The sequence below is a fragment of the Varroa jacobsoni genome, unplaced genomic scaffold (assembly GCF_002532875.2).
Source record: "Varroa jacobsoni isolate VJ856 unplaced genomic scaffold, vjacob_1.0 scaffold_670, whole genome shotgun sequence".
NCBI lineage: Eukaryota > Metazoa > Arthropoda > Arachnida > Mesostigmata > Varroidae > Varroa > Varroa jacobsoni.
In genome coordinates, this window is record NW_019213572.1 from 297,702 (window position 1) to 311,406 (window position 13,705).

The following is a 13,705-nucleotide window of genomic DNA, read 5'->3' on the forward strand; positions in this document are numbered from 1 at the left end:
AATTGTAGCTACCGTATGATCGCCGCTGTGATCTCTGGACGAGCATTGTCATGCAATAAAGGTAATTTATTCGCAAATCGTGATTACTTGATGCGGAGTTTTTTTCGCTATATCTTCCAATTGTTGACAGTGCACTTGAGCCATAATATAAACCTTAGTAGTTACGAAGTTACAGTGTATAAAACCTACATTAAATTAGCTAATGTACCAAAAATAAGCTTTTCCAATTGGACAGCTACTTGGAGGTGAGATCCTGCCGACTTAGTTGCGTCTGCTCACCGGCGTGACCGTGTGCAATTATCATAGATACGAAGGTCTTGTAATGGCAGAACCGAATGGTACCGAATACAAGGTTTGTGCACTAGGCGGTCTTCGCTACTGCTGTTCCAAGATGGTGCGTTTAAATTTTATTCTCTTTTTTGGCTCGCTACAGCCTACTTGCCAAAGGCCCGAGTCCAAGTCAACGATCTCATAACTTGAAAAGTGCAAGTGTATTTAGAATATAAAAAAGTTGATAACGAAATGTCATATTCTTAGAAAATAGCGTCATTTTGAGATGCTTGATCCGTTGCACAGTAAACTTGAATCTTGCAATTTATTCTCTTATGAGCTTAAGGCAATGTAGTTAAAAAATAATTTGGGATTCATTCAAAGCGCCGAGATCAAGGCTTTCAGATATAGTGTACTATCCTCCGATCGTTTACGTAACCCTCAATAGATCCGCTGCATACTTTCCAGCCGGAGGGTAGTAAAGATACAATTAAAACACATTGCTCATATAGAAAACTTCTTAAAGAAGTAAACGCGGAGCTTTAGTGACAAAATTTGTTGGGTTCCAAAGCAAGCGTCTAGACATATAGAACACACATACAAACTGCTGAAATAACTCTCCGGCCGATTCGATAATAGCGGGGCCAAAATTTGCCGTTGAGTAAAGCATTGTCAATTCCAACTAGTTAGGTCAACTGTAAAGCGATTTCGGTACTTTGCCATCTACATCCTTTCTTTATTTATTATACATTTATACACAGAAGTGCACCTAACGTTGGAAACAAGTGATATCTTTTGTCGCCATATTGAAAATCGCCATTTTAACTGTGTGCTTTGTAGAATAACAGCTATACGCTTCCAATGGCGATCTTTTATTGATTGCATTTATCAGATGAGATCCGAGTAGTAGGTAACTGCATCTCTCATAAACTCAATGGAAGTTTTATTGGCAATCGTTCGAACGTACTCGCATGATAGAAAACGAATAATTTCCGCACGAGATTTATATCGACAATTAAAAATGGGCATTTTATGTTGGTGGATTTCATGGGATCTCATGGAGTTACTATTCTACGCATAAGCTTCCTTAACGTAATGCTAACTGGCCAATGTGATTAAACGAAATCAAGAATTTGACAAAGAAGATCCCGGACAGATAGAAGATGAAGTGATTTTGTTGCGTGACAACAATAGCTTTCGTATGAATGGTAATGGGGAAAATGCTAACAGGCCACGATAGAGATTTACTTGCAATCGGCGTATTAGTCATTTAGATTCATATACAGATTCATATATATATATAGAGAACTAGGTACAAAAACTAGGTACGTAGTAAAAAAAACAGCTCTATCAATGGATCGCCCCCCATAGACACTTCTTTGACTCGGCAAGGAACCCATACTCTGTGTTAACAAGAGAGAAATGCCAGAAAATCTATAGAGAGAAAAAACCCATAGTGGATTAGTTTTTCAAACCTTAGTATCATTTAAAAGAAGCTAAAAAAACACAAGTATCTGACCGATAGGTTCATGTACGTAGACGAAGGTTATCTGACGTCGAGTGAACGCTGTCCGTCAGCTGATACAATAAATACAAAATACAGAGCGTCTTCTTTAAATAAGGAAATGAATAAGACTACCTGGTAGTATCTACTATAGGAAAACTAACTGCTATTAGGTGGGAAAAAAGTTCTTGCGCTTTTTCAAAAGCATCTGTCTTTCCCGCTCTCCATAACTTATTCTTTGCTTACTAGGAAGCGCGTAGCAACGTATTGTAACAATATTGTGCTTTAAGCACAAGTTCAATTGTAAAGAATTTTTCTAAGATTGATATCTCAGGTGAAAAAGGGTGTATTTTCGGCATCTTCTGTGCTATGCATTTCATTGAGGCCAAAACGCTACCGAAACAACTAGGACAACGTTATCGCACCGGGGCTGCTCATGGGTGGCTCGTCGCGTTTGGAAACGGTATCCAAAATTTAGAGGATGCCTCCTAGCTCTAACCGACCATCTTAGTTAAATAGCAACCATCTAAAAACCTTTTGAAAAAGATGTCCAACAAACAACGCAAGAACTAACTGAAAAAAACGGACTGCAGCCATACGTCACTGTTTACCGTGCTAAATTTACACGGATACTTCGGTACCTAACTAAGTTTTTTAGTCCAACAAAGATTTACAGCTTAACGCTGCATTTCAATATCTAGCCCGGAATTTAGCATCACTCGGCCATTCTATTCATATCTCTTTCTATGTTTTGTTCAGCACGAACATTCTTTTTCAACCTAACAGTATGACCTTTTAAGCTCGTTTTCTTCACATGAACACTTGAGTTCAAACTCAGTGTGCAGAATAGGGTAAAATAGGCCAGGCTCTGAGGAATATCACCGAAAGATTATAATGTTTTCCAGAAGTTATTATAAATAAAAGTGTAAGTGTTGTTCGCACTTGCGTTTCCTAATGGCCACTTCCACGCATCAAGGGCGTCACTGGCAGCACGTTAGGTTAAATCAAGATATACAGAATAAAGTTTATGCACAACATGACGCTATGGTTCATGCCTCCAAAGCAATAAATACAATATCTGTCTGACAAACGATAGAAAGACTCTTGGAATTTGCGCCTCTTCAGTCCCTTATTAAATTTATTATCTTTCCTGCATTAGCATTTATTTTTCACAGTACCACATGGCCCTGCCTAGAACTTAAAGTTGCATGAGCATTGTATATTATGCATGTGTCTGTGAAAGTGAGCTTATAATCCAAACAGTATTAAAGTGGATACTGCTGTAGGACTTGCTACAGTTAGAAAACGCGGGCTAAGGACCCATACTACAACGGCAATATGTAGATGTAAGAGCCACGTTCAAGCCCGTCGCACGGTAGGGGCTTTTCTGGATGCAAGTAGGGCTTTTCTAGATATTTCACTGCTTAAATTGCAAAGCCCACGTGGCACGACGGATAAATAGTGTTCTAAGGCATTTCGCGGAAAAAGGGTTTTTTGAAGCTAGATGCAATACGCACGGTTTGCAAAGCCGGATATTACACAAAACTTCCAAGTGGCTATCGGCATTTGTTTCGTTAAACTAAATGATAAATTTAAATGTATGCTTAGTTTAATCTGTCAAGGATTAAAGATAACAGTTCTAGATAACCTAGAAATAATGTCTAAGGCAGTATTTAGAGCAACAGATCCAAAAAGATTGGCATAAAACAAATAAGAGGTGTTAGTTTTCGGGAGGATCTGAAAACTGAATTTTTAGAGTCTACTGATCGAGCGCCTCTATTAACCCAATATACCAAATTTCGTGCGTATTACTTCAATGCGATTGGGAACACTCGTCTCATCAAAGGAACAGCTTTACTAAACGATGCGACTTTTTTCTCCTCTCATAAATTGTTTACAGGAGACTTGATCAAGGCCGCAGTATGTTTGGCAGCCCAATGCAAATTTTTTAGCTTAGATTACCGGTTCATTCAACGGTTGGACCAGTGGGGTACTGATTGCTATAGCAAGAGATTTGTCAGAACTTTGGGAAATATGTGCTATCCACATAAGTACCAATCCGAATAGGTTATCGAACAATTCAGAGATCGCGCTGCTCAAGTGGGCTGCGTCATCACCATTTCAAATTGCTCATAATGACAGATTTCAAGGGTCTACCCTTCAAATTGTGTACGAGCGAGTTTCCTTGGAACATGTGCTATGGCCCTTAGTTACCTTGGCCAAATAATGTTGCACCACTGTTTGATTGCAGACGAAGGAATTTCAGAGATAGGACGAAATATACAGAATGCTGTACTGGAGCCTCATGGCTGGAAATAGTCATCCAAGGTGTAGGTAAGGTCGTAAAGTGATTATGGTACGCTCTGATTGCTCCAACGGCTCCTTCGTCGATTCGTCGCAAGTGGTTATTGATGACAGTGGAACATATCGGTTTTCCTGGATTTATTTCTAGTGGTTTCTCGTTGTAAGAATTTTTTTTTGCCGAAGGAAGGGCCTCCTTAGCACGTGTCGGCCGCGGCACCGCGGTTTGTCTTCTTCAGGGTACCGTAACACCATTGCGTGCTCTTTAGTCTATACGTGGCCGCCTATATGCCGGTTCCTAACTGTCACTGAGACTCTCAGCGGCTGAGTTATGCTCGTGAAATCTTGTTAATTTTTAAAGATGACAAACATTAGTAGTATTAGTTACAGCTTTAGTCTCCTAAGAGCGCTTCTACAGTTAACTCGTCGAAGTCGCAAAAAATTTTCCCTTAAAATGCAATTACGAGAGATTTTACCGTCTGCTCGTGTCGGGAAAGACTCAATGGCTAATTTCAGCTATTCTTAATACTTGGGTGCTACGGTAAGTTTTTGCATTACTTTGTTTGCTACAAGAACCATATCTCTAAAACCATGCAGCTAGTAAGCTTATTCAGGCAGTTCCTGAAAAAATACTTAGGGCTCTCTATGATGAATCGTATGCTTGTGGCAATACCTATTCGCAATTACAACTCTGGTTCAGTATATCGTTCACGCGAATGTCGACATTCCATAAGAAATGATCAGTCGTGTTTGGAACACCTCTTGCGGAGATGCTTGCAGATGCCCTTAAGGACGCGTGTGAAATAATCTATGATTGAAGAACATCTTGTGGGTAAAAAAATAACGGTACCTCGAAGAGGCTATTATCTTGGAAGCTCAGGGAGTCAAAGATATCCTTATTATGAACCAAGGCGACGTTTTACACAATATTATTCCGTCACTACTTGGTATTAATAGATATTTATGTAACCTTTTCTGTCCCCATTATCAGCTTTTTTTTCCAGTTAATATAAAAACGTTAGAGAAAATAAACATCAGATCATAAACGTTTTAGTATAACACGGATTATTTAGACAACTTGCAAGCGATGCGGGAAGAGAGACACGATTAATTCTGTCCATTCTTGTAACAGCAACTGCCAGTGCTGTTTGATGAATAAAGCTATGTCTAAAAATTGAAATATTTACACATTTGTTTGATTTTAAAAAGCCATTCATTCGAGTCTGCCCATACACTATATTTTGCGGAAATTTATGTCAATAAAGCAATATTAGCAATCTAACTATTGCGTTGTGAAAATTGAAAACGGGCATGGATTCACCCTCTAGCAATCCACTTTGCATTAGATAAACCATATCCCTCGTGAATTTGCTTTGCACGTACCCAATATTGACTCTACGTAGCCTTTTCATTCGATTTCATGACTGGAAATGTGTGCAGGATTGATTGGGTTCGTATAAAAAGCTAATACCCTGGCGTCTTTAAAATGAAAGTACGAAAAAGTGCATTACAGACCAGCGCGTAGAAAAACATTTGTTGTTGAATATTATACCATAATTAAAATCAAGGTCTGAAATACAGATAATTCAGGACATCTAACTGCATGAGAATAAGCGTTGATTCGATGGAAAAGCTGTTGTAATCTTCGAGACAAAATGCCGCGCATTTTAGATCGGGTATAATCAGACATCATCTTGGTACTGCGTTTATCACCCTCTGCAAATTTTCGCATGTAGAAAAGCCATATAGTTTTGATTTGCCCATAGATTACTTATGACTAAGTATTACAAGAGTCAAATACGTTATGTATAAACTGTGTATACTAAATAAAATTGGCCCACAACAAATTGAGGTACACCTAATGAACAAGAGCCATATTTACTAAGGCTGCTGTTGGCCTGTATGTAAAATAAGTTCTCACATATCCAAGAAAAGAAAAAAAAAAGGAAAAAAGGAGTTAGTGGCAATTTGTGAACACTTGAAGTCGCACATAAATCTATTTTGTCAAAAGCCTCAAAAAGTTAAAGTTGATGTAATCAAACCTTTTTTATAGTTTGAACGAGTGATCTCATCTTGGGCTGAATTTAGTAACCGCACAGCTGTGGCAATTACTCTATCATATGTGCCGTTTTTCGGTTAAAAATGATCAAATAAGATCCGGGGTAAAGCTATGCACACAAGAAGCTTGAGAGATATATTCACTTTTTATACATATTTTGAGAGAAGTCATATACTGAAAGAGCATTGTACTTCGGTTGACGAGCGTTTATTAATTAACAGCGACGCTGCAAGACTGCCTTGAAAACTTTACCTTCCTTATGGTCATCAGTATTTAAAATTCCAGTATTGTTTTGTTTTCCTGACAATTCCGGAAATCTATTACTAGTTCTATTCGGTCTGAAGCTACTCTTTTGCAATTTTGACAAATTTCAAAGATTAGAAATTTTCCCCATTTTTTTAATCTGATCTTTAATGTCTTGTATGTGTTTCTCAAATGTGTGCTTTAAAATCCTCAAAAATGGGATTTAAAACCAATACTTTTAACAGATAAACTTGTTTAGCAAACTTACCGTCTATTGTATCTACAGGGCAAGAACGTGAAAAAGATGGCCAACAACCATATTTACCGAATTAATAACTCAAATATCGTATCCGCTTTGATTTTTACACGTATTATCTGTCTCAAATAACAGAACGAAAGTAGAGTGTAGAGAATTTACAAAACAACAATAAGTCTACGGTACAGGGTTTTGTAGCCGACAATGGGCCCTAATTTATAGTATTCGCTCACAAAGCCAAGTGAATGGTAACTAAATATACATGTAAACTTTGTAAGATATGCAATCTAATACACAGAGCACATTAAGAATTTTACAGTATTAATCCTGTCGGTAGGCTATTATTTAATTTCCATGATATGGAGGGCACGATGACCTCAGTTACCGTCCGTCACGCAAGGAAAACGTTATATATATAAACTATATAACGGTTTTCTCTAGCGACATTTTCCAAGCACTTATGATGATTCATTGGTTTCGTTATAGAAAAAAACTCGAAATTAGTATCAATCCTTTTCTGAGTTTCAGGCAGTGCGTGTTGCTTCAGGGGTTTTTCAATGGGCACCGACGTATCTGCAGACAAACAGATTATCGAATTTTCGTAAGGTCCGGAGCACTTATTACGAAGGCGGGCTTAATTCGATCGAAAGGCACAAGGAGCGCGGCAGATAATCGTTCTTCATATTACCTGGTTGCCCTAGAGTAACGTTTGTACTTCCTTGTTTTAGGAAGGGCTTTATACTATTTTTGGATGGAGGCCTTGTCGGTTGCTGATCGATGTAGGTATGCGGACGGTTTCTCCATCTTTTTCTCGATTTGTACTCTGAACGATTTCAAATATACGGTCGTTTAAGCAAAAGCTACCCTGCTTGAATTTCATTTTCTGTGTGATAGTTCTCTCGAATACTCGTGACATAATAGGCAAAATTCGCTAGCGTTTGTTGCAGATGATCCCGGTGGTCACCATTTAATAGAAGGTTGTCCGCCTGCAGAAGCACCGTTACTGACAGATGTTAGCTTTTCATCCGTGGCAGAACATTGGCAACTAGTAAAACGGATAACAATGGATAAAAAATGTTCTCTTCGGGAAATTCGTTTGTCCGGTTAATAGGCCAGTGTCCGGTTGCTCCGTCATCTAATATAACACTACCAAATAACAAAAAGCTTTGAGGAAATTAAGTAACTTAATAAGCACTCCATGATTAATCAACTTTTCAAACATCTGAATTTGCAACTCCAGCAGTCTACGAACACAGTATACGCAAATTGACTTTTTTTTTAGAAGTGGCTTTTTAATATCATCTAAAAATATTTAACAGGCTGGTAAGGCGTACGGCTTTATGGGGAATTCGTGATGCTCGTCCGGAAGTGCTTCCGATATGATCTAGCATTACTCACCAATAGCAGCCAATAGCTGCGTACCAAAAGCTTATATTATTTGGTTTTCCTAGCTGTTTTTCGCAGCCATGGCTTGCTTGATCGCCTTAGTCATTGCGTATAAGTTCAGCTCCAGCTGCGTTTGATAAGCACTACAATCCTCAAACCATGCGCTTAGGTACGGAAGGATCCTATAAAGATTACCAATATATGGTTTTGGGCGGATTTTTTGATGCTCAGGCTCTGCCTGGCCTGGCATGTTTACATTTGTGCCTATAGTAATTTTTTGAGTCGGAGCAGTAAGCATTCAATTCTAGTTTCTTTGCTTGGTACCATGCAGCTCGTATCTGCCGCTCGAGCATTTATAATTCTACTGTGGTTAACCTTCCCATATTTTAAGGTTCTCCTGTGCACTACTTAAGCCGCGTTGTAGGAAAGATTGATTTTAACATCGGGGTCTAGCTGATACGAGAGCATTGCAAAGGCCAATTGTTTTCTGTGAACCTGACTGACTTCCACTCCGATTGGAAGGAGATAGGTAGTGCTTCCCTTCGCAGCCTCCATGATTTTTGTATCTGTGCTACTTAACTGGCGAAAACATTGCGTTTAATTTACGCTATTTCTGACGACCTTGTTAGTAGTACGGGCAAACTGAAGTTCATTGTATTGATCATTGTTTGCACTATTATTGTAGCGTATAGAAAAATAATTAATAGGCGGTGGCCATTTCGAGCACGGTAATTCACAAAAGTGGCTTTGGTAGTTTGAAAAGGCTATTTTGTGTAACTTCCGGTTGTGGATAAGGGCATGACTTCTACCTTTTGGCTACAGTTGTATCGTGTGGCTTTAGTAAACGTTTTTCGACTGCAGCAAATAGAACGCATTTAATTCACACCACCGGTCCTGCGCCAATACTTATTTCTACGTTTTCTAGACTAATCTCATACCTACAATCTACACTAATCCCGAGTCTAAGGTAGAAGGAGTTTAAAAAGTACCAAAGCAGAAAGAAAAGGAAGTTGTGCTTTAAATGTAAAAAGGAATGCCGAATAATGGTCCGGAGCGCGGGGTGGGAGCACAATATAATCAACCCATCAGTGGGGGTTCGACTGAGCGGTATTTGGTATTTATATTGTTGCCTTTGGAGAACAATTTTGTCAATCCGCCGTACCTTAATGATGGACATAATGTTGATTCTCTTAGATTTTTTTTGCAATGCACATGGCGGCTTCCTGTTGTTGTTTACGTCATACCTGTCATCTACACTAATCTCATTCAGTGAATGCCTCTTAAGCTATTTCACGTTGCTGCCCTCGGCTACTAGCACAGGTTTGGGTGTTCTTGCACCCATAGGCTTAAATTGACTACGGTGCTGTTCTAGCCAGCTGGTGTTAAAACTTGATGCATCTACACTGATAGCCTTAGCCACTGATAGGTCTTGTAGCCTCACTTGTTTTTGCCCTGGTAATTTTTTCATCGTCTACTGTTTTCGGTTCATCACTGGCGGTCGTACTTAGGTAAGGTCTGGCCTTTGCTGTTTTTTAACAGAACTTTGACCGCAACTTTTTTCTGTGCTAATAGGTCAATTTGCTCCATATTCAGTGCACTCTCATTCTATTGAGGGTGTGAACATATAGTTTTATAGTTTGTTGCCAGATTATCAAAGGTTGAAAGACATCGACAGGTGAAGGTGTACGCAGGCGCAAACCAAAGTTAGGCAGAATGCGAACCTTACTTCTAAAAGTCTATTAAAGGGAAGACCCGAAATCGCCTTGCGTATCTTCCAGCCGATTCTTCCGGCTGTCCGAGGGATTACATCGTCGTTTCGAAACTCTTAGCAACAGAAGCCTTCAAGACTGACCTTAAAAACTCGGAGCGAAAATTCGCGGAGATCGATGGGAATTTCCTTGATTCGGGTGCAATAAGGAATAACGAGTAGAAGGGTGACTAACTGGCTAAATGTCACTTGCTTTGCCGTTCATGGGTTCTACCGTAGAGTCTGCAGGGGGTTTCCATAAGCCTAACGATACATGTAGGTGCTCGAAAAACAAATTATACTAGACATCATGTTGCTCATTACCCACTTAAACCATCTCTAGGATATCTAGCAAATTTCTTAAGCCAGTTTGCTTAACACAACAAGACTTGTATTACTCATATGATGCAGTGTTTTATATACTCATTTTGATATTGGTGTACTGTGTTATTAATTAACAGCAAAGGTGAACACGTTGTATTTAACTGATTTAATATCCTCTTTTTCTAGGAATCGTGTATCAATAAACACACTTGTTTTCGCATCTTTATGGTTTAGTACTTATGGCTGATGGAAGCGTTGTGAAGATCAAAACGTGTGACTCATCAATAAATATAATGAGTTACATAATAATTTCCAGCACATGTTCTGACAGAGAACATCTGTAAGTAGTAGCGAGTCGTACCACTATACGAGATATGCACAATGATTCTGCGCAACACAGCCTGACCAGCTGCGCAAAATGACATCATATCGTCTGCTAGAGCGTAGAGTTGCCAGTATAGGCGTTTAGGCAACTGAACAAACCAAAACTTAAGGCTTCCTTCACTTTAGGATATTTTACATGGGATATAATAAATGGCAGTTACTTCTGCAGTACACATCGCAAAATACCTTTTGGTTTCATGAAGGTGTTTTTGAATTCGATTGAATCACATTTACTTAACCTACCCACTAATGCCTCTGAAATCCCTTTAAGGGTCTAATGCTTATAGCCCATTGGGGATTAGCTTGCATATAATTCGATTATACATATGTTTTCGCTGATTACTTACCTGCTGCAACACACCTACTAATACTAACAGGTCAAATGATTCGAAAAAATCAGTAACTTTTAGCTGTGGATCGAACTTAAAGCGGCTTTGTTAACATAAATCACTTTATTATTCAGAAGCACAATTAATTCTCGACAAGGTTCAGTCATCTGCGGCACTACACTCATTGCCAACGTAAGCATATTAAACATATTTTTTACATGGTGTTCATATGTCGCATTGTTCCGGTATGTGCTTTTACACAATTTTAATATAATCAAAGCGTAGCAATAGCGCACCGATTATCTCTAAATATACACAGTTAATTTATTTTTTGCAAAACTGTACTCGTAGAGTAACAAAAGTACTAATCACAATAAAATACAGGGAGATATTTTGAATTAACACGGTAAGATCTATTCAGAAATATGAAAATATAACAACCACTCGACACCAACTCGACAACAACTCCCGTTCAAATGATAATCTTTTTGTAAACGTCTATCAAACTTTCAAAATGACTTTTACTAGCTTGTAGTCACGGAAGCCATTGGCATTTTTATATTGGCGTGAAATAAATAATGAAAGGGCTCTGTCAGAAGTATCTTTTTGTACCGGCCAGCATTTCGTATTTGGTCTCACAAATGAATACAAAACACATCGAAAACATATGCCTCCTGTGCGGGAACAAGCCAAAATGTTGCAATCTCAATGGATTAGCACGAAGCACTGGGCTTTTTTCTGACAGGATATATTACCTCGAAAAGAAAGGTAAAAGGAAACGAAGTAGCAGCAACAATTTCGAGGTCAAAATGCGCTTAGTTTACAGCTGAAAATTATTTTTTTAATGTAGCTTCAAAGATTACAAAAAACTGCTAAACCGATTGTAACTCGCTAGTATAATAGGAACAGTTAATCACAGTCTGCTAGAACCATTGAAAGCCTCTGTCGTAGGAAACATTAGAGCCACAGTATACATAAATGGCAAGTGAACGCACCTCTCTTTAGACCAATAACTTTTTCTGGGAGGAGATTATTTAAACTAATATTGGGGGATGGCTTGCGATGTGTTGCATTATAAAATTTTCAGCAGTACCAGGAACCGTCACTCATGAGTAAATTTACTCATGTTATGAAATTATGTGATGTAAGAGTTCTTTCCTTCGTGTGGAATACTACCGTGGTAACTTATCCTTACATTCATCACAGTATGCGGCAACACACGCAGACAGAGCATCACATTTTCTCTTCAGCCAAAAAGCTTAAAGCGCTCCTAGCTTTTAAGAAAAAGTTAATATTCAAGTTCGTTCACTTCGTGGGCTAAAGTACGTTTTATCTGAACACTGGCAAAACAAGTTTTAATTAGACATTTAACCTATTGAAAGCAACGTCTATTATTCAAAATATTATCAAGGTGAAGGTGGTTGAGTCAGTGTTTTCCATTCTAGGGATAGCATCTAAACGCTTACACTTAAATTATTAACTTAGTCATCCTAAAATAATGTCCAACTGGATAACCGCTAACGAGTAGTCGATCTAGCACTACATAAATATTCCAAGGGGAAAAATTGCACAACGCACATTCATTGGAGAATAACAACTTACTAAGAGAGTAAGTCCCAGGGCGAAGCTTTGAACTTGCATCTTGTTTGTTGATAACTTGGACAAGAAGGACCAGCAGATTGTTGGCACTGTCAGCAGGGAGCGCAAATGGAGTTTCCTGTCCTTGTTGTTCCTCTTAACACCAATCGTCTATCTGCTAGCGCTATTATCCAGGCCATCCATTGACACGATCGGGACTCGTTAATTGTACAAACAAACTCTTCTTATTTGATGTGCTTCCAAGGTCACCCACGCTCACCCAGTGATTAGTGTGAGTGCTCACGAGATGAAGAAGACAGAGGTGGACGGCAAACATGCTGCATGCATTCGATAGATTCTCTAGGGCGGATAGATATCTGGTGTCCGAGATCACAGGATCAGGAAAGAAAAAGGGAACGTTCGAGAGACCACAGTGGTGCTAGCGGGACCCGATACGTAGATTCACATACTATTACTATAGCAGTGTTTGACGGTAGCGCGCACGCATGTACCCGGATATATACATCTGTACCTATATGGACAGGTCTGAACAATTAGCACAGCTGTGTTACCGTTGAAAACCACGAATGCTGTACATTCGTTAATATAGTATTCAATCACGTCAGTACGATCATTGCACCATGGTGAAGTTGCCACATCTCTCACAGGCAGAAAGAATAGAAAGCCGTCGGAGAATTTAATAATCTCTATAATATATAGGATAATAATCTCTATAGAAAATTTCTATATTGACTACGGTGAGACACCTTGCGACTTAGTCCGTAGGCTGATCATAAACTCGCTCTATGAGCCCAACCCTCTGCACCCTTCTAATACGATAATAGCTTCGATTCGACTACAGGACTTACATAATGCTATATTATAAAATTTCATTTGCCTTTTTTACGAAATCAACTGACGCCCAGCGACATAAGCCTTTACGCCACTTAAAGGTTTAGTCTAATCTAGATAATTAAATAGTTTTACTTTACATAAACAATCAGAATTGAACGTCATTACACTTATTCGAAACCTTCCACAGTAAAAAGTGGTGTATCAAAGTTGGACTCCCGGAAGCCACCATAGACGTTTTAGCCAATAATAACGATAAAAACTAATAACAATTAATAACAACCGATCAATCTCTTTTTAACAATAGTTTTATATCATTCGGGTTGTATATAGAATCTTTTCGATAGCTTTTACAAGTCTTTACTTTACCAGAATAATTACAAGTTCATATTCTACCAAATAAAAAGTTCAGTGTCTTTCGAAGAATCACTGTAACGGCATTAACACCTTAGATGAGCTGGCTTTCAAGCTT

General features: G+C 38.7%; 1 protein-coding gene across 1 annotated transcript in view; it reads right to left on the reverse strand.

Annotated features, from left to right (window-relative positions):
* The window catches only part of LOC111262508 (uncharacterized), a 34,738-nt gene extending 22,128 nt beyond the window's left edge, over nucleotides 1-12,610 (reverse strand). Inside the window, exon 1 of the mRNA XM_022836813.2 lies at nucleotides 12,406-12,610. Coding sequence (XP_022692548.1) covers nucleotides 12,406-12,444 — 39 coding nt within the window. The 5' untranslated portion in view covers nucleotides 12,445-12,610. The remainder of the gene's footprint in view (nucleotides 1-12,405) is intronic.
* Between the last annotated feature and the right edge of the window lie 1,095 nt (nucleotides 12,611-13,705).